This window comes from Bos javanicus, chromosome 23 (assembly GCF_032452875.1).
Source record: "Bos javanicus breed banteng chromosome 23, ARS-OSU_banteng_1.0, whole genome shotgun sequence".
NCBI classification, from domain to species: Eukaryota; Metazoa; Chordata; class Mammalia; order Artiodactyla; family Bovidae; genus Bos; species Bos javanicus.
In genome coordinates, this window is record NC_083890.1 from 9824823 (window position 1) to 9842954 (window position 18132).

Below are 18132 nucleotides of genomic sequence, written 5' to 3' on the forward strand. Positions count from 1 at the left end.
AGGTCCATACCATTTCTGTCCTTTATTGTGCCCATCTTTGCATGAAATGCTCCCTTGGTATCTCTGATTTTCTTGAAGAGATCTCTAGTTCTTTCCCATTCTATTGTTTTCCTCTATTTCTTTGCATTGATCACTGAGGAAGGCTTTCCTATCTCTCCTTGCTACTCTTTGGAACTTTGCATTCAAACAGGTATATCTTTTGGAGAAGGAAATGGCAACCCACTCCAGCGTTCTTGCCTGGAGAATCCCAGGGACAGGGGAGCCTGGTGGGCTGCCGTCTATGGGGTTGCACAGAGTCGGACACACTGAAGTGACTTAGCAGCAGCAGGTATATCTTTCCTTTTCTCCTTTGCCTTTAGCTTCTCTTCTTTTCTCAGCTATTTGTAAGGCCTCCTTAGACAACCATTTTGTCTTTTTGCATTTCTTTTTCATGGGTATGGTCTTGATCACTGCCTCCTGTACAATGTCACGAACTTCTGTCCATAGTTCTTCAGGCACTCTATCAGGTCTAATCCCTTGAATCTATTTGTCACTTCCATTTGAATCTATTTGTATAATTGTAAGGGATTTGATGTAGGTCATACCTGAATGGTCTAGTGGTTTTCCCTACTCTCTTCAATTTAAGTCTGAATTTTGAAATAAGGAGTTCATGATCTGAGCCATAGTCAGCTCCTGGTTTTGTTTTTGCTGACTATATAGAGCTTCTCCATTTTGGCTGCAAAGAATATAATCAATCTGATTTCAAAATTGACCATCTAACTTGAGTCAGCTAACAAGTGCTGACTCAAATTCAGATCTATCTAAAGCTGAAGTGAATGTTTGTGAAATGATTTTGTTTTTCCTTAGCTCCCATTTTTGGGTTATGAGTGATTTTTATTCTTTTATGTAACTTTCTTGAATTTTCCTATGTATGTATATTAATCATGAATTTGCCTATACATTTAGGAAAAATACAGGTATTTTGAAAAAGAGGGGGGGAAAGGAATAAGCAAGGGTGTGGAGGAGGAGGGATGGACTGGGAATTTGGAGTAACTAGAGGCAAACTATTTCTACAGAATGGATAAACAAGAAGGTCCTACCATACAGAACAGGAAACTACATTCAACATCCTGGGATAGGGACTTCCCTGCTGGTCCAGTGGCTAAGACTCCATTCTCTGAACACAGGGGCCTGGGTTGGATCCCCACTCCCGCATGCCAAAACAAAGAGTTTGGATGGTGCAACTAAAGATTCTGTGTGCCACACCGAAAAGATCCCACGTGTCTCAACTAAGACCCAGTACAGCCAAATAAGTAAAAAAAAAAAAAAAATATATATATATATATATATATATACAGATATAAACCATAATGGAAAAGACTATAAAAAAGAATGTACATATGTACCTTGAGTGACAGCAGAAATTAACACAACATTGTAAATCAACTATACTTATAAAAGTAAATAAAAAAAGAAATATGCAACAAAAACATACACAAAAAGTGAAAGACATTGTGTTGAACAAAAAGCATATGTTAAAGTCTGAGAAGGCTCGTAAGGACCGTTCTTTGTGTAGTGGGTTCTATTATCACACTATCAGTCAGCATTTCAAATATATGTTTACATATATGTAAATACCTCACTGTCCTTGAGAGCAGGGGCCCCGTCCTTTTTAGTATATGGTTCTTGCCTCCAACACAGGGCTCAGTACGCAGAAGGCTCTTAGTAATTGTGCCCTGAATGATATAGGGAGGAGAAACCAGTGACCCGGAAGACTTTGCCGGCCTCCGAGGGATTGGAGGTTCCAGGAGGACATATAGGGAACCAGGGAAGTATGCGCTGGGCTGGGGACTGCGCTCCAGAAGTGGTTTGGCGGCAGGACACCGAGCGAGAGGAAGGTGACAACCACAGCCCCGCCCTTTCGGTCCTTGTCAGCCCGGCTCCGGAGGGTGAAGAGAGTTCCCAGGCGCCGGCTTGTGGAGTGGGTGGGGCGGCCGCTCGGCAAGCGCCTCTGCCGCGGGGCCCGAGGCGCTGGCCACGGTGCTGAAGCTGCGCGCGCGGTGGAGGGAGCGGGGCGGAGCCGGGACGAGCGAAGGGGGCGGAGTTCCCTGGGGCTCTCCGCTGAAAGGGGGCGGGGCAGGGCGACGCCCGCAGGCCCGGGACCCCGGCGAGTTTAAAGGGAGGCAGGAGACCCGAGGCAGGCCGGCTCGAGCACAGCGGACACAGCCCCTGGACAAGCTTCCCCAGGAGAAGCCAAGGTCATCCTCCCTGACCTCAGCCTCCTCCCCACACCCGGCTGAGGGGGTGACCCACTTCTGGGCTTCCATCCATTCGCAAAGCCACTTCCAGCCCCCAAGTCCCCACCCCAGGACCCAGCGCCCTCACGATGGTGAAGTTGCTGCCTGCCCAGGAGGCAGCCAAGATCTACCACACCAACTACGTGCGTAACTCGAGGGCCGTGGGCGTGATGTGGGGCACGCTCACCATCTGCTTCTCTGTGCTGGTCATGGCGCTCTTCATCCAGCCCTACTGGATCGGTGACAGCGTCAACACGCCCCAGGCGGGCTACTTTGGCCTTTTCTCCTACTGCGTGGGCAACGTGCTGTCTTCTGAGCTTATCTGCAAGGGTGGCCCGCTGGACTTCTCCTCTATCCCTTCTAGAGCTTTCAAGACTGCTATGTTCTTTGTGGCCTTGGCCATGTTCCTCATCATTGGCTCCATCATCTGCTTCAGCCTGTTCTTCGTCTGTAACACGGCCACCGTCTACAAGATCTGTGCGTGGATGCAGCTGGCTGCGGGTGAGCAGGGATAGTGGGAGGGCAGGGAGCCCCTCGCCCCGCCCCAAGGCCACAGGAGCAGGTGCAGCATCCCACCTTCCCTGGAGTTGCTGAGTCTCCAACTCAGCTGTTGTCCTGTATAGCCCAGCCATGCTGTGTGCTCTTCAGATGCTTCTGAAGAGTAACAAGTCTCAGGATGGCTGAGATCAAAACAACTTTAAATATCAAATGGTTCAACTCTCTCATCTTATAGATCAGGAACTGAGGTCCAGAGTGGGGAAGTGACTTGCCCAGGAGCAAATCATGGTAGAGTGAAGGTCTTTGTACCCTAATTCTAGGATTCCATCCTTGATACAGCAAGTGTAAGCACTTGAGGCAGTGAATGGAGGTGATATTTTGTGGTGGGGGAGGGAAGTAGGGTCTTTTAGAACTATGTGAGATGGGCGGCTACTTGTGGTGCTCAGACGCAAGGCCTTATCTGCCCCTCTTTTCCTGCTTCTGGCTACAGACAGGCATCTGGGTCCTGGGGGTCAGCTGGTCCTGCTATCCTCTAGAGCCTAGGAAGGGATGCCTACCGAAGACTTTGTCCTGCAGCCCTTGGTCCCTCCTCAATCCAAGCACCACACACAGACTGTCCATGTGAGGGAGATGTCCAGGAGCCTTGTTGGGGACTGCAGACTAGAGTGAAATCATCTTGACATCATTGATTAGAATGAGAAGCAGCGTTATCCTTAGCAGGGGGAATGGAACAGGGAACTGAACCCAGACAACCAAACCATAAACTCAGGACAGTCAGAGCTGGAGGGGGCTCTAGAGAGCTAGAGCGTCCTCCCCCCAACTATAAATGAGGGATCTGGGGCTGAGAGAAGACAAGACTTAGCCAAGACTGTAATAGATCACCTGGAAACCAAGGAAATAGAATTATGGCAGTGAGTCCCAAGAACTAGATGAGGAGCCTCATCATGACCCAGTGAGGTGGGTTTTCCTCCCATCTGATAGATGAGGCTCCTAGTGGGTAACTTGTATTTTAGCACACAGGTCGTGAGAGACAGAACCTTCAAACTCTGAATCTTGTACTCAGGCTACTGACCTGGTTCCACAGCTGCCTTCCCAATCCCCCTGCCACCTCCCTTTCTCTGTAGTCTCTCTAAACGGTGAGGGAGAGGCTGGGGCACAGATGAGGCAAGTCTTGATGGGCTTGAGTGGGCAGTGGGGAGAGAGAAGGGAGGATTTAGCAGTTTTGTGACAAAGAGGAGCAGAATGGACCCTGGCATGCTTGCCAGCTGGTCCTCCAGAACAATGGGATGCTGGAAACACCACCCTCCATCTCTCATTCTCTGCACTGTCCCATTCCTCCAACCTCCTGCAACAGGTGCCATTTGCTGAATTGGCAGTGCTGGGAGAGCCTGGGTGGGAGAGGGATCACCAGGCCATTTGAGTCAGATCCTTTTCTGGGTCATGGAGCTGAAGACACTGATAGCAGAGGTGGCCGGGTGCCATCCCATGAAACATTTATGTTGGGGGAGAACAAAGATGGTGCTGTGTTCCATTCTTTGGTGCTGGGGAAAGGAGGGGGGCGGCAAAGGGAGAGATGAGGAGGAGGTGTGTCCCACAGCCAGTCATTGACAGCTTCCTCCATCAGAGGAGCCCTAAACCAGTTAGCTTAATTTGGACAAGATTAAGGACCAGAGAAGGGCACAGGAGAAGGGAAAGAGGACTGATGAGTGGGGCAGTGAGGAGCTGCTGCTTAAAGTTAAATGAGCTTCTGGATTCCAGGTGCAGGCCGAGGGTGATCCCAGCTCCTAAAAACATAAGTAGAGCACGTTACACATCTCTCTGAGTTCTGGTAACTTCAAGACGGCAGAAATACAGGGCTCTTGCAGGAATGGGATGTTATAATGCATCTTGCACAAGGCCTGACATGTGGTAGGTGCTCGGTAAACATGAAAAACCCAAAACAGCTTTTTCAGTCAGGGATGGATGGGATGATGCCACAGTAACAATTCCCAAATCTTCGTGGGTTAGGACAAAGGTTTATTTCTTGATCATGGTACACACTTGTTGAGGATCAGTGAAGGGTTTTGCTCTCACTGTTCTCTTCCAGAGCCCAGTCTGATGGAGCATCAGCTGTCATCTGGCTGTGATCATTGCAAAGAGAAAGAGAGCTCTGGAAAGTCTCCAACAGCAGTTGAATGCTCTGGCCTGGAAAAGCACACAGCATCTCTGCTCACTTATTGGCTGAAGGAACCTTTATGACCCAGCCTAACTTCAAGGGGGACTTCCTAGGTTGCTCAGTAGTTAAGAATCTGCTTACCAATGCAGGAGATGCAGGAGACACGAGTGTGATTCCTGGGTCAGGAATATCCTCTGGAGCAGGAAAAATGGCAACCTGCACCAGTATTCTTGCCTGGAAAATTCCTTGGACGGAGGAGCCTGGTAGGCTATACTCCATAGGGTCACCAAGAGTTGGATTGAGCAACTGAGAATGCACGCATGCATGCACACAACTTCAAGGGAGGGAGGCAAGGAAGTATAATCCTGTTATGTGCCTTGAATATTCGTGAACAGCTCTGATGACAGAGACATCCATTGAGGGTGCTTCCATCTGACTTTAGTGCCAATAAGAGTAGCAACAACTAACATTAACTGGCCATTTAGCATATACTAGACACTGCTGCTGCTGCTGCTGCTGCTGCTAAGTCGCTTCAGTCATGTCCGACTCTGTGCAACCCCATAGACGGCAGCCCACCAGGCTCCCCCGTCCCTGGGATTCTCCAAGAACACTGGAGTGGGTTGCCATTTCCTTCTCCAATGCGTGAAAGTGAAACGTGAAAATGAAGTCACTCGGTCATGACCAGACACTGCAGTAAACACTTAATCACATTTAATCCTCATAACCCTGCTCTGAGTCAGGTATTATTATTCTTATTTTTCCAGCAAGAGACTGAAAGTCAGAAATGGTAAGTAAACTTGCTTGAGCATACCACGCTGGCCTCTGCTTAGAGCCCTGAGACACCGCAGTGGGGTGGATCTCCCTACTAGGTGGGTGGGTGGGGCGCTCATACAGAACTGTGGCGCCCATAGAAACAACCTGTTTCCAAGCCAGAGACCCTGGGCTCTTTTCTGAAACCGCTATAGGGAGGTGCTATAGGAGAAGAGGGCCACGCCAGGTACCAGAGAACTCATCACACACCAAGTGGGGGAGGCCACAGGTTTTACCAAAGGATTCAGGGAGGGTAGCCCCTAGGGTAACCACCCTAAGTATCTTCCTGTTTGTCACTGAGTCTGAAATGTCACTGCTAAATACATTCAGCTCTTTGGAGAGATGTTTGTCTGGGAGTCTGGGGCAATCAACTTTGAAGCCAAGAAAGTCAGGAGTTGTGGGTGCAGGTCTTGGCTTTGCCATAGCTGAAGGACTAGGTAACTCACTTGGTTTCTCTGGGACCTCAGTTTTCTAGTCTGTAAAATGGGATATTAACACATGGCCTACTTCACAGAACTGTTGTAAGGATTGACAGAAAAATGGTATATGAAGTATTTTGTGATCTGTAAAAGAAGTCTGTATTAATAAATCAGGTCCTCCTAGAAAAAAAACAAAGGAGGCGTTCATCTAGGTGGGAAGGTGGGATTTGGTACATTGATCTTTATACTTTGTTGTGCTTTTGTTTGATCTGCTGACCTTCCTTGCAAGAACAAGCTGAGCCCCAAGCGGTGACTTTGGGTCCTGTGAGGTGCTTCTCCATGGGGCTCCCGGGTAGGGCACAGCTTTGGGGCTAAAGAGCCTCGGGTCCTGTGAAAGGAGGGCCAGGGTTGGGACTGCGGCACAGATAAGGGGAGGTGCCCCGTGTCTGCCTGATGGTGGTCCCGGAGGTTGCCCCAGTCACCTCCCAGGAATATGTACCTTCCTGGGTGGCTAAGGTGGGGTGGAAGTTTGGTGGGGAAAGTGGAAGGAAGGTGGGGAAGAAGAAACGTTTGGCTGTCAATACTGAATCAATGAAAGCAGTGTGGCATACGAGCTGCCACTCGGGAAATGCCAACTGTGTGTCAGGCGCTCTTCTGAGCACTTCTCCAGTATTAGCTGATTTGAGCCTCACTGCAATCCAGACAGGCAGATACTATTATCCTCATTTCACAGATGAAAAAACCGAGGCACAAAAGCTTATGTACCTAGCTCGAAGTCACACAGCCAGTTAGCAAAGAGCTGGGCTTGAGATCCAGGCAGTTTACCCTAGTGTTCCCCAGCTTTTCCTGTTGAGAGAGTCACCCAGAAGAGTGCTTTTAAAGAAGGGATTCCTGAGCCCAACCCTGACCTAGGAATCAACATTTTAAACACATTCAGGGAGGTGTGGACAACTGCCCTGTGCTGTAGTGGGTAAAGGTGTGGAGATCCTATTTGCTTAAATGGAAGGTTCATGAAGGAAGCAGCCAGAGATGGGGCTGGAAAACTTCCTGTACTCAATCTAAAATATCTGAGTTGTAGGAGACATAATTATTTGATGTGGTGTAAAAGGAAAAAACGCTTCTAATCAAGTTATAGCCTAAAGTTTTGTTATTACACTTATTCCAGAGATGCTGAGGTCTGAACAAAAGTACATCTTAGGAGTGATGAGTTCTCTGGACTAGAATTGGATTTTGGGAGGACTATGAAGCCGGTGCCTCATCAAGTTCAAAGTGAGGGGCACAGCTGAGGGCCTGGCAGGGCTACCTGGTGCCCTGGCAGAACCTCCCGGGCTGAGAAGTCCTGCTCTGAGCCTTCACCCCTGACCAGTGGCTCCCGGCGCACATGGCTTTAGCTCTTGGAGCCTCAGTTTCCTCCTCTTTGTTCTGCAAGAAGGGTGGCAGCAGCTTGCTTCTTGTGCCTCTCAAGGCTGTTAACACAGGAAGGGAGGTGGCACGGTGACAGCAGTGCACGGTGGGAGGGAGCAGACCGAGCTTCCCCAGCCTGACGCCATCTGCACCTCCCCTGCCCCTTCAGCCACAGGCCTGATGATCGGCTGCCTGGTCTACCCAGACGGCTGGGACTCAAGTGAGGTACGGCGCATGTGTGGGGAGCAGACAGGCAAATACACGCTGGGTCACTGCACCATCCGCTGGGCCTTCATGCTTGCCATCCTCAGCATTGGAGACGCTCTCATCCTCTCCTTCTTGGCCTTTGTGCTGGGCTACCGCCAGGACAAGCTGCTCCCTGATGACTATAAGGCTGATGGAAAAGGTAATTCTCTCCAGCCCAGGGAGCTGAGGCTTCCTCTCTGCCAGTTGCCTGAGGTGTGTCCCCTGGCCAAGGGTGGGGACACCAAGACCAATCAAACACAGCTCTTGTTCCAGAACCCAAGGGTCAGTGGAGGGTTGCAGGCTGGCACGTAGTGAGGCAGGGACAGACCTACGTGGCAGAGGCTGCCTGTGATAGAAGGGTGTCCTCGTCCCCCTGCACTCTCAGGGTCTCCAGGGGAGAGAGCCCTGGTCCAGCCTGGGGAGCTAGGTGTGGCCTTCCCGTGGAAGGCAGCACTGAGGCTGGGTCTTGCAATAACAGGGGAGTCTGCTGGTGGAGAGAGGAGCAATGGGGAGCAGAGGGATGAGTTGCTCTGGAAGGAGGAGAGGCAGGTGAGGGCGCAGATGTGATGGCTCCTGGACTCCAGGTGATGGGAGCCTAGCTCCCTCAGATTAGAGTCACCTTGGGATTCTCCATATATCCATTTTCTGATCTGAGCTTCATTTCCCCTCATTAGGGGGTAGGAGGTAGATTTTTCTTCATTTGTAAAAAATACCTACTTTACAAGATAAAACTCAGGAACAAGATAAGGCTGTCTGCTCTTCTACTGAAGATTGTACCAGAGATTATAGCCAGGGAAATGAAATCTAGTTTGGAGAGGAAGTAAAACCATCTCTGTTAGCAGATGACATGATTTTGTATATGGAAAATCCTAAATAATCCACTAAAAAACTATTAAAGCTAATAATACACAACTTCAGCAAGGTTGCAGAATATAAGAACAATATACAAAAATATACTGTGTTTGTATACGCTAACAATGAACAATGTGAAAATGACATTAAAAAACAATTTCATTTATGATAGCAACAAAAAGAACACTTAGGAATAAATTTAATAAAAAAGTAAAACTTGTATGTGAAAATCAAAAAAACATGTTTCAAGGCCTAAATAAATGGGAATATCCATGTTCATGGATCAGAGGACTTAATGTTGTTGAGATGGCAATACTCTACAAACTGGTCTACAGACTTACTGCAGTTTTTATCAGAATCCCAGCTGGCTTGATTTTAGGATCAGCTTGTCATTTGGAAATGTGAGAGACCCAGAACAGCCAAAATAATCTTGAAGAAAAACAGAGTTGGAGGGCACACATGCCCTGATTTCAAAACTTACTGGAAAGTTACAGTGGCCATGTCAGTGTGGCGCTGGCATAGGGTAGACAGTGGAATGAAACAGAGAGTCCAGAAATAAAATCAAGCATCTACGACTGATCGGTTTTCAATGCGGGTGCCAAGAACACTTAATGGGGAAAAGAATACTCTTCTCAATAAATGGTGCTGGGATAACCAGATATTTATATGCAAAAGAATAAAGTTGGGCCACCTACCACACATCATATATAGAAATTAACTCAAAATGGATCAAAGACCTAAATGTAAGATATAAAACTATAAAACTCCTAGAGAAGACCTTGGATTAGGATTATATTTGACATCTAATGCACAAGTACCAAAAGGAAAAATAAATAAGTAAACTGGATTTCCTCAAAATTGAAAACTCTGTGCTTCAAAGGATACCATAATGAAAGTGACAAGGCAACCCATGGATAGGGAGAAAATATTTGTAAGTCATAATCATAATTCTAGTATCCAGAATATATTAAGAACCCTTGTAACTCAACAATAACAATAAAAATAATCCAATTTTTTAAATAGGCAAAGGATTTGAATAGACTTTTCATTGAATAAGATATACAAATGGCTAAAAAGCATATGAAAAAAGTTAACATCATTAACCATTAGGAAAATGCAAGTCAAAACAACAATGAGATATCACTTTATACCCATTAGGATGTCTGCCACAGAAAAGGTGAAAATATCGAGTACTGATGAGCATGTGAGGAAGTTGGAATCCTCACACACTGCTAGAGAAAATGTAGAATGGTGTGGTTGCTGTGGAGAGCAGAATGACAGCTCTTCAAATGATTAAGCAGAGTTGCCATGTGACACAGCAATTCCACTCCTAGGCAAATAGTCAAGGAAATTGAAAACATATGTGCCCCCCAAACCTTGTGTGCAAATGTTCATAGTAGTTTTCAGAGTCATGTATCTACTGAGGACTGAATGACAAAATGTGTGTATCCATACACGGAGTTATTCTTCAGCCGTAAAAGGAAATGAAGCACTGGTGACTGCTGCAATGTGGAAGAAAACACTGCTAAGTGAGAGAAGCCAGATGAAAAAAGACTAGATATTGTATGATCCGATTTATATAAAATGTTCGGAATAGGCAAATCAAAAGAGACAGAAAGCAAATTTTAGTAATTCCCTGGGGCTGGGAAGAGAGGGGAATTGGGAGTTATCATTAAAAGTCACAGGATTTTTTTGGGGGGTGATGAAAATTTCTAGAATCAGAGGTGATAGTTGCATCATGTGGTGAATACACCAAAACCCACCGTTTTGTACACTTTAAATGAGTAAATTTTATGTTAGTAAATCATATCTCAATAAAAAAAATAAAAGGGCTTCCCTGGTGGCCTAGTGGTTAAGAAGCCACCTGCCAATGGAGAAGACACGGGTTCGATCCCTGATCCAGGAAGATCCCACATGCTGTGGAGCAACTAACTCAGCCCCTGCGCCACAGTTACTGAGCCCACACTGTAAGGCCCGAGAGCCGCCACTACTGAAGCCCGTGCGCCTACAGCCCATACTCTGAAACCACTCTGTGAGAGGCCCGCATCCTGTAGGGAAGAGTAGCCCCCACCCACCACAACCAGAGAAAGCCCATGTGCAGTTAGGAAGACACAACACAGCCAAAAATAAAATAGATCTTAAAAAAAAATTGTGCTGAGGATAGTGTGTATAAAGCACCAGCAGTGCCTGCATATTGTAGGTGAAGGCTAAATGTTAGTTCTCCCCACGTTCTGTCTTTCTAGTACCTCCACTCATTATCTCATCCATCTGCCCCGCCATCTTCCCCGACACCTTCTGGCCCAGAGGTCCAGCGAGGGAGGAAGTCTACATTTGGACCTCAAGTCCAGTAGGGGAGACGATCACGCAGGATGGAAGCACAAGCTGATAAACATTATGAACAAAAAGGGCAAGCTTTCCTGATAGTGAATAAAAGAGGCAATAGTGTGCAGGCAACGAGCCTGGAAACAAGGCTGGATTGTAAACACATCCTGTTCTCTTTCCTTGCAGAGGAAGTCTGAAGCAGCTGGAGCATTGGTGAGTAATTGCACTGGAGGGTGGTCTGTGTGTCTTTGCAAGTGCTATAGCCTCGCAGAATGACTCATGAGGCTGGGCTGTAGGACCTAGGGAAAGAGGGGCAGGGGGATGAGTGTGGAGTGTTGGGTGGGAGGGGGCATGGGCTAGCTGGCAAAGGAGACCGTCACTAAGGGGCAAACAAGAATCCTCTAGTTTTACTTGTGTCTTGAGAAGCAGGAAAAACAAAGGGAGAGAAGAAATAATTTAAAACAGGCAGGTGGTTTCATAAACTCTTCTTTTTGTGGAGCCTGGCCAATAAGAACAGACTGTTTTTAGAAGTCATTATTGTAATTTGGACCCTTATTTTCAGAAGATTTATAAGAGACATGGTGGAAAACCTAATGAAACATAAAATAAAAGACACAGAAAGGAAAACAAATATTACAGAAATCTGGGCTAATAGCATTAGTGTACTAGGTATTAAATTTAGTTCCCTGCTTCCTGATAGCTGAAGCAAAAAGCAAAACATGACTTAATCAATTTTAATATCTGGTTGAAAAGGAAACATAACATGTTAATTCCCTTATTGTCTTTTAGGTTTCTAAGATGTGAATTAACGAGAACATGAAGGAACACCTTTTAAAAACAAAGAAAGGGGAGGGGAAGGAAGGAGGGAGAGAGGAAGGAAGGGAAGGAGCAGCCCACACTGGCATCATATTCCTGACAGCTGTCACTTACTGAGGACTCAGAGCTGCTCAGGCACTGTGTGTGGGTAGGACAGATATCTCCAGTTTAACTATTTTAATTTTTTCCAATAACTTTCCAATCCCCGACCACATAAACATACTTATCTGAAAAACAGTAAATCAGTACTGCCCCCCACCCCCACAAATTTACCAGATGATGTAACCTGCCACGGGGACAGGGGCTCCAGCTGCAGCAGACCTGCAAGGCGTGGTGTGTGGCAGAAGTCCTCTTGGAGGAGGTCACCGTTAGCCCCACAATAGAGCCGCCGCAGACGACCCACAAACAGGAGCACAATTATACCAGAGAAGTTCTTGCACCGTTGCAGACATTCTAGGGCCTACTACAGATTTCCAAACCTGGGGATCAAGCAAAGGGAGAACCCCCAGGGAATCTGACTTTGAAGACCAATGGGATTTGATTATAGAACTTCCCCGAACTGCGGAAACAGACTCTTGGAGGACACACCACCACCTTGTGTGCATCAGGACCCAGGAAAAAGGAGCAGTGACCCCAGAAGAGAGTGAGCCAGACTTGCCTGTGAGTGTCCGGGAGTCTCTGGCAGAGGCGTGAGTCTACAGTAGCCTGCTGCAGGGTCAGTATTCAGGGGCACTGAATACAACAGTCCTGGGAGCCGTGGTATGCTGACATAAGTCCTTTTGAAGGAGGTCACCATTACTGCCATTATCCCTACCATAGTTTGACCTCAGGCCAAACTATAGGGAGGGAACACAGCCCCACCCATCAGCAGAAAATTGGATTAAAGACTTACTGAGCATGGCATTGCCCATCAGGGTAAGACCCAGTTTTCCCCACAACCAGTCCCTTGCATCAGAAAGTCTCCATGAGCCTGTAGTCATTCCTCAAGGGTGGAAAGAATGAAAACCACAATCACAGGAAACTAACCAGATTGATCACATGGATCACAGCCTCATCTAACTCAATGAAACCATGAGCCATTACATGTAGGGCCACCCAAGACAGACAGGTCATGGTGGAGAGTTCTGACAAAATGTGGTCACTGAAGAAGGGAATGGCAAACCACTTCAGTCTTCTTGCCTTGAGAACCCCATGAACAGTATAAAAAGGCAAAAAGATATGACACTGAAAGATGAACTCCCCAGGTTGGTAGTGCCCAATATGCTACTGGAGAAGAGCAGAGAAATAGCTCCAGAAGCAATCAAGAGGCTGAGCCAAAAGGGAAACAATGCCCCATTGTGGCTGTCTCTGGTGGTGAAAGTAAAGTCTGATGCTGTAAAGAACATTGCATAGGAACCTGGAATGTTAGGTCCCTGAATCAAGGTAAATTGGAAGTGGTCAAACAGGAGATGGCAAGAGTGAACATCAACATTTTAGGAATCAGTGAATAAAATGGACCGGAATGGGCGAATTTAATTCAGATAACCATTATATCTACTCCTGTGGGCAAAAATCCCTTAGAAGAAATGGAGTAGCCCTCATAGTCAACATAGTCAAGACCATCCCCAAGAAAAAGAAATGCAAAAAGCTTATCTGAGGAGGCCTTACAAATAGCTGAGAAAAGAAGATAAGTGACAGGTAAAGGAGAAAAGGAAAGATATGTCCATCTCAACACAGAGTTCCAGAGAATAGCAAGGAGAGACGAGAAAGCCTTCCTCAGTGAACAACGCAAAGAAACAGAGGAAAACAAGAGAACGGGGAAGACTAGAGATCTCTTCAAGAAAATTAGAGATACCAAGGGAACATTTCATGCAAAGATGGACACAAGAAAAGACAGAAATGGTATGGATCTAGCAGAAGCAGAAGATATTAAAAAGAGGTGGCAAGGATACACAAGATCTATACAAAAATACACAAGAACTATATCAAAAAAGATCTTAATGACCCAGGTAACCACGATGGTGTGATCACTCACCTAGAGACAGGCATCTTGGAGTGTGAAGTCAAGTGGGCCTTAGGAAGCATCACTATGAACAAAGCTAGTGGAGGTGATGGAATTCCAGCTGAGCTATTTCAAATCCTAAAAGATGAAGCTGTGAAAGTGTTGCACTCAATATGCCAGCAAATTTGGAAAATTCAGCAGTGGCCACAAGACTGGAAAAGGTCAATTTTCATTCCAATCCCAAGGAAGGGCAATGCCAAAGAATGTTCAAACTACTACACAATTGCACTCATTTCACATGCTAGCAAAGCAATGCTCAAAATTCCCCAAGCTTGGTTTCAACAGTATGTGAACTGTGACTTCCAGATGTTCAAGCTGGATTTAGAAAAGGCAGAGGAACCAGAGATCAAATTGCCAACATCCATTGGATCACAGAAAAATGAAGAGAATTCCAGAAAAACATCCACTTCTGCTTCTTTGACTATGCTAAAGCCTTTGACTGTGTGGATCACAACAAACTGTGGAAAAGTCTTAAAGAGATGGGAATACCAGACCACCTTACCTGCCTCCTGAGAAACCTGTATGCAGGTCAAGAAGCAACAGTTAGTACTGTACATGAAACAACAGACTAGTTCAAAATTGGGAAAGGAGCATGTCAAAGTTGTGTATTGTCACCCTACTTTTAAAACTTATACACACAGAGTACCTCATGGGAAGTGCTGGGCTGGATGAAGCACAAGCTGGAATCAAGATTGCCAGGAGAAACATCAATAACCTCAGATATGCAGATGACACCACCCTCATGGCAGAAAGCGAAGAGGAACTAAAGGTGAAAGAGAGGAGTGAAAAGGCTGGCTTAAAACTCAACATTCAAAAAACTGAGATCACAGCATCTGGTCCCATCACTTCAAGGCAAATAGGGGGGGAAACAATGGGAACAGTGAGAGGGTCTATTTTCTTGGGCTCCAGAATCACTGCAGACAGGACTGCAGCCATGAAATTAAAAGACTTGCTCTTTGGAAGAAAAGCTACGACAAACCTAGACAGACTATTAAAAAGCAGACATTACTTTGCTGACAAAGGTCCATGTAGTCAAAGCTATGGTTTTTCCAGTAGTCATATATGGATGTGAGAGTTGGACCATAAAGGAGGCTGAGTGCCAAAGAATTGATGCTTTTGAACTGTGGTGTTGGAGAAGACTCCTGAGAGTCCCTTGGACAGCAAAGAAATAAAATCAGTCCATCCTAAAGGAAATCAACCCTGAATATTCATTGAAAGGACTGATGCTGAACTTGAAGCTCCAATACTTTGGCCACGTGATGTGAAGAGCTGACTCATTGGAAAAGACCCTGGTACTGGGAAAAATCGTGGGCAGGAGGAGAAGTGGACGACAGAGGATGAGATGGTTGGATGGCATCACCGACTCAATGGACATGAGTTTGAGCAAGCTCTAGCAGATTGTGAAGGACAGGGAAGCCTGGCATGCTTGCAGTCCATGGGGTCTCAAAGAGTCAGACACGACTGAACAACTGAACAACAAATTTTAATATGCATAAATTACCTCAGGAACCTTGTTAAAATTCAGACTAATTTAGCTGAAGTTCAGAAATCCAAGCACTGTGTTTCTAAGCAGCCCCCCAGTGATAAGCTGCTGGTTAGGGGTTACACTTTGAGTAGCAAACTGTTAAGAGTATAAATATTTTCTCATGTCTTTGCAATGTTCCTTATCAATTTTTTTAAAAGCCCAGAACTCCACAGCACTGTTGTACCATTTCACTGCTAAACCAGACCTTAGTTAGCTATTTAGGACTGCTATCACGGAAAACTTTTTTGCTTCTGTTGATAAATTCTGGGGTGGCATTACTGAATCAAAGCTAAACTAGCTGTCTTTTTTCTTGCCCTATATATTTTTTTACATCTTAAAAGACGTTTATGAATTTTAACTTGAGGGACACATATTATATACTGAGGAAGTTTGCTGTCTGCAGAACTGAATTAAAATGTGAGTATTGCGTTTTTATTTGCTTAACAATGTCAAAGTCTATAATCTTGCTTTTTTTTTTTTTTAATATGACAGATCATCTATTTCCCTGACAATGGAAAAATGAGCAAATCAAATTCTTCAGAAAACTTGTTCCATGCTTCCCTGTGTCTGCTAGTCTAGGCCTGAAGTCCTGAAGCCTTTCATTATAGGGTTAGAAACTGACAAGATTTTCAAGATAAGACCACTTACTACATTCGGAAAACTCCAGTGAGGCAGAAATGCAGTGACCACATCCAAGACGTTCAGAGTAATGGTTTAACTCTCCTGACTAGGAACCCACCTTCTCTTCCTATCCCTTTACCCCAGCAAGTCGCTTTACCATCTCGAGGCCTCTCTGTAAAATGACAGCAGAATGAATCTGTGTCTAGGGTGAGTCCCCGACAGTCTAATTCACTGAGGATACTTGTTTCAAAGCACCCAGAAACTGCCATCCAGCTCTTAGAGGGCAATTAAAAAGAGGTGGCTGTAACCATGCTGGACTGTTTCAGGTTGAGGTTTAGGGAGTCCTTTGCTTTTTTCCTCAGGTTTTTTTTTTTTTCAATTGATGCACAGAGGAAATGACTAGAGGGGTTACGGGAACCTGAATCCATCAGGAAGTCTCATAAAGACTGGGTAACTTTAGGATGTAAAAACTTTCAAGACTAAATTGATTTTTTCCCTTTGGGAACCAAAAATCTTATTTTTTCAGTGCCTATACTGACCCAAAGAGAATGGGCTAACAGTTTCAGAAAGTTACTAGTAGCCAAGTAATTTGTTACAGTATAGATGACCCTCTCGTTAAAAAAAAGAAAACAAACTTTAGGTTTGGTAGTTAATTGGTGAATCTTACCAGTCCCCAGAGGGGAACACAATTTAGGTAATACCTCATTGTAGCAGATGCCAAGACAAAGACAGGCTCTTTAGGCTGTTCCCTGTCCTCAGGATGGTATGTTAAAGCAGGGTTTTGCTGATTATCTGCAGCGAGTGATCCAGGAAGAACAAGTGTTTTTTCTGACCTTGGTACATTTCCTCAGTAACGTATGCGTGCTGTTCTCTCACAGGTAGAAAGGGGGTAAATGCTGAACAAAACTGTAATGGATCTTGATCAACCAGCAGTAACAAGGAAAACAGGCTTCTTATTCTGGGCTGCAGGGTGTGCTTTTTAACCAATGTACTCGGACACCTGCCCAGTCAGTACAGTTTCTCCTCTACCTGATAGGCTAAGTATGAGTATCTCAGCATCGTCCCAGTTGTTGATGATGGGAACCATTGGGATGGGACTTATGAGCGATCACATTCATGTTTTCTTGTGCTGATAAAATTATTTCATTGTCAGGCATCTACTTTATGCAAGCTTTTTTTTTTTTTTTGGCCACACAGCCTGTGGGATCTTAGTTCCCCAACCAGGGATCAAACCCTGGCCCACAGCAATGAAAGCAATCTTAACCACTGGACCACCCACGAGTGACAGAATTTGGCCAATTCTGCAGTTTAGTGATGTTTTTAGCTAGGTTTGTTATTTCTTGTAACTTTTTATAAAAGGTAAAAGAAAAATTTCTAAGGCTTCCTTGTCTTTAAAAGATTTCTCACTAGAATGGCAACTATGAAGGTCCAGAGAAGCTTCTGGGGGGCTTCAGGTACATCTGCCAAAAGCCTTCACCTTGCCCTCAAAAACAGTTGAGTTTCACCAGAGGAGGACTGGATGTTTACCAACCTGGAGAAGATCTGCAAATCTGAGTCACATGAGTCAGCATTTCACCTTTTGCTTTATCTTCAAGAAAACTCAGAATTCAACCTCTCCAATAAAGTGATGATTTTCGTTGACAGTAACGCATCATCAGCCTTTCTCAAGTGGTCTGATCTTTAAATTCAGATTTCATCTTTGAAAGTATATAGAAAAATCAATAAAACTAGCACTCCTCTAACCAAGCTTACTATACTCCTTCCTCTGCCTTTGGCTGGGACCCAGGAATGGTTGTGATCCCCAAGCTTGAACAGTGACTAGCACTGAGCAGGTCAACAGAGGAAGGCCTTATGATTTATATCTGGAATGTGAACCAGAACGATGTCCTTCCTAGATGCTTTCACTATCTTACATCTCTCTATTAGCTACCTGTTGCTGAATAACAAATTAGCCCAGGACTCAGTGGCTTAAAACATTTTAGTTTCTGCAGGTTGAAAGTTGCTGTTGTGTCCAACTCTGCACTCTCCAGGCCAGAATACCGGCGTGGGTAGCCTTTCTCTTCTCCAGGGGATCTTCCCAACCCAGGGGTCGAACCCAGATCTACCCGCATTGCAGGTGGATTCTTTACCAGTTGAGTCACCAGGAA

The 18132-nt window shown here is 45.6% G+C and overlaps 1 protein-coding gene across 1 annotated transcript; it reads left to right on the forward strand.

Annotated features, from left to right (window-relative positions):
• Positions 1 to 1780: 1780 nt before the first annotated feature.
• On the forward strand, positions 1781 to 17731 carry LHFPL5 (LHFPL tetraspan subfamily member 5). The gene is made up of 4 exons (XM_061397985.1): positions 1781 to 2777; positions 7732 to 7968; positions 11169 to 11195; positions 15857 to 17731. The coding sequence occupies exons 1-3, from the start codon at positions 2366 to 2368 to the stop codon at positions 11177 to 11179; spliced, it is 660 nt and encodes a 219-aa protein (XP_061253969.1). The 5' UTR covers positions 1781 to 2365; the 3' UTR covers positions 11180 to 11195; positions 15857 to 17731.
• The last annotated feature ends 401 nt before the right edge of the window (positions 17732 to 18132 follow it).

Bases quoted from the DNA above. Each gene is read 5' to 3' on its own strand.
- LHFPL5 (XM_061397985.1), top strand. From the start codon at position 2,366: ATGGTGAAGTTGCTGCCTGCCCAGGAGGCAGCCAAGATCTACCACACC. The intron at 2,778-7,731 runs GTGAGCAGGGAT...CTGCCCCTTCAG, and splicing joins GTGGATGCAGCTGGCTGCGG to CCACAGGCCTGATGATCGGC.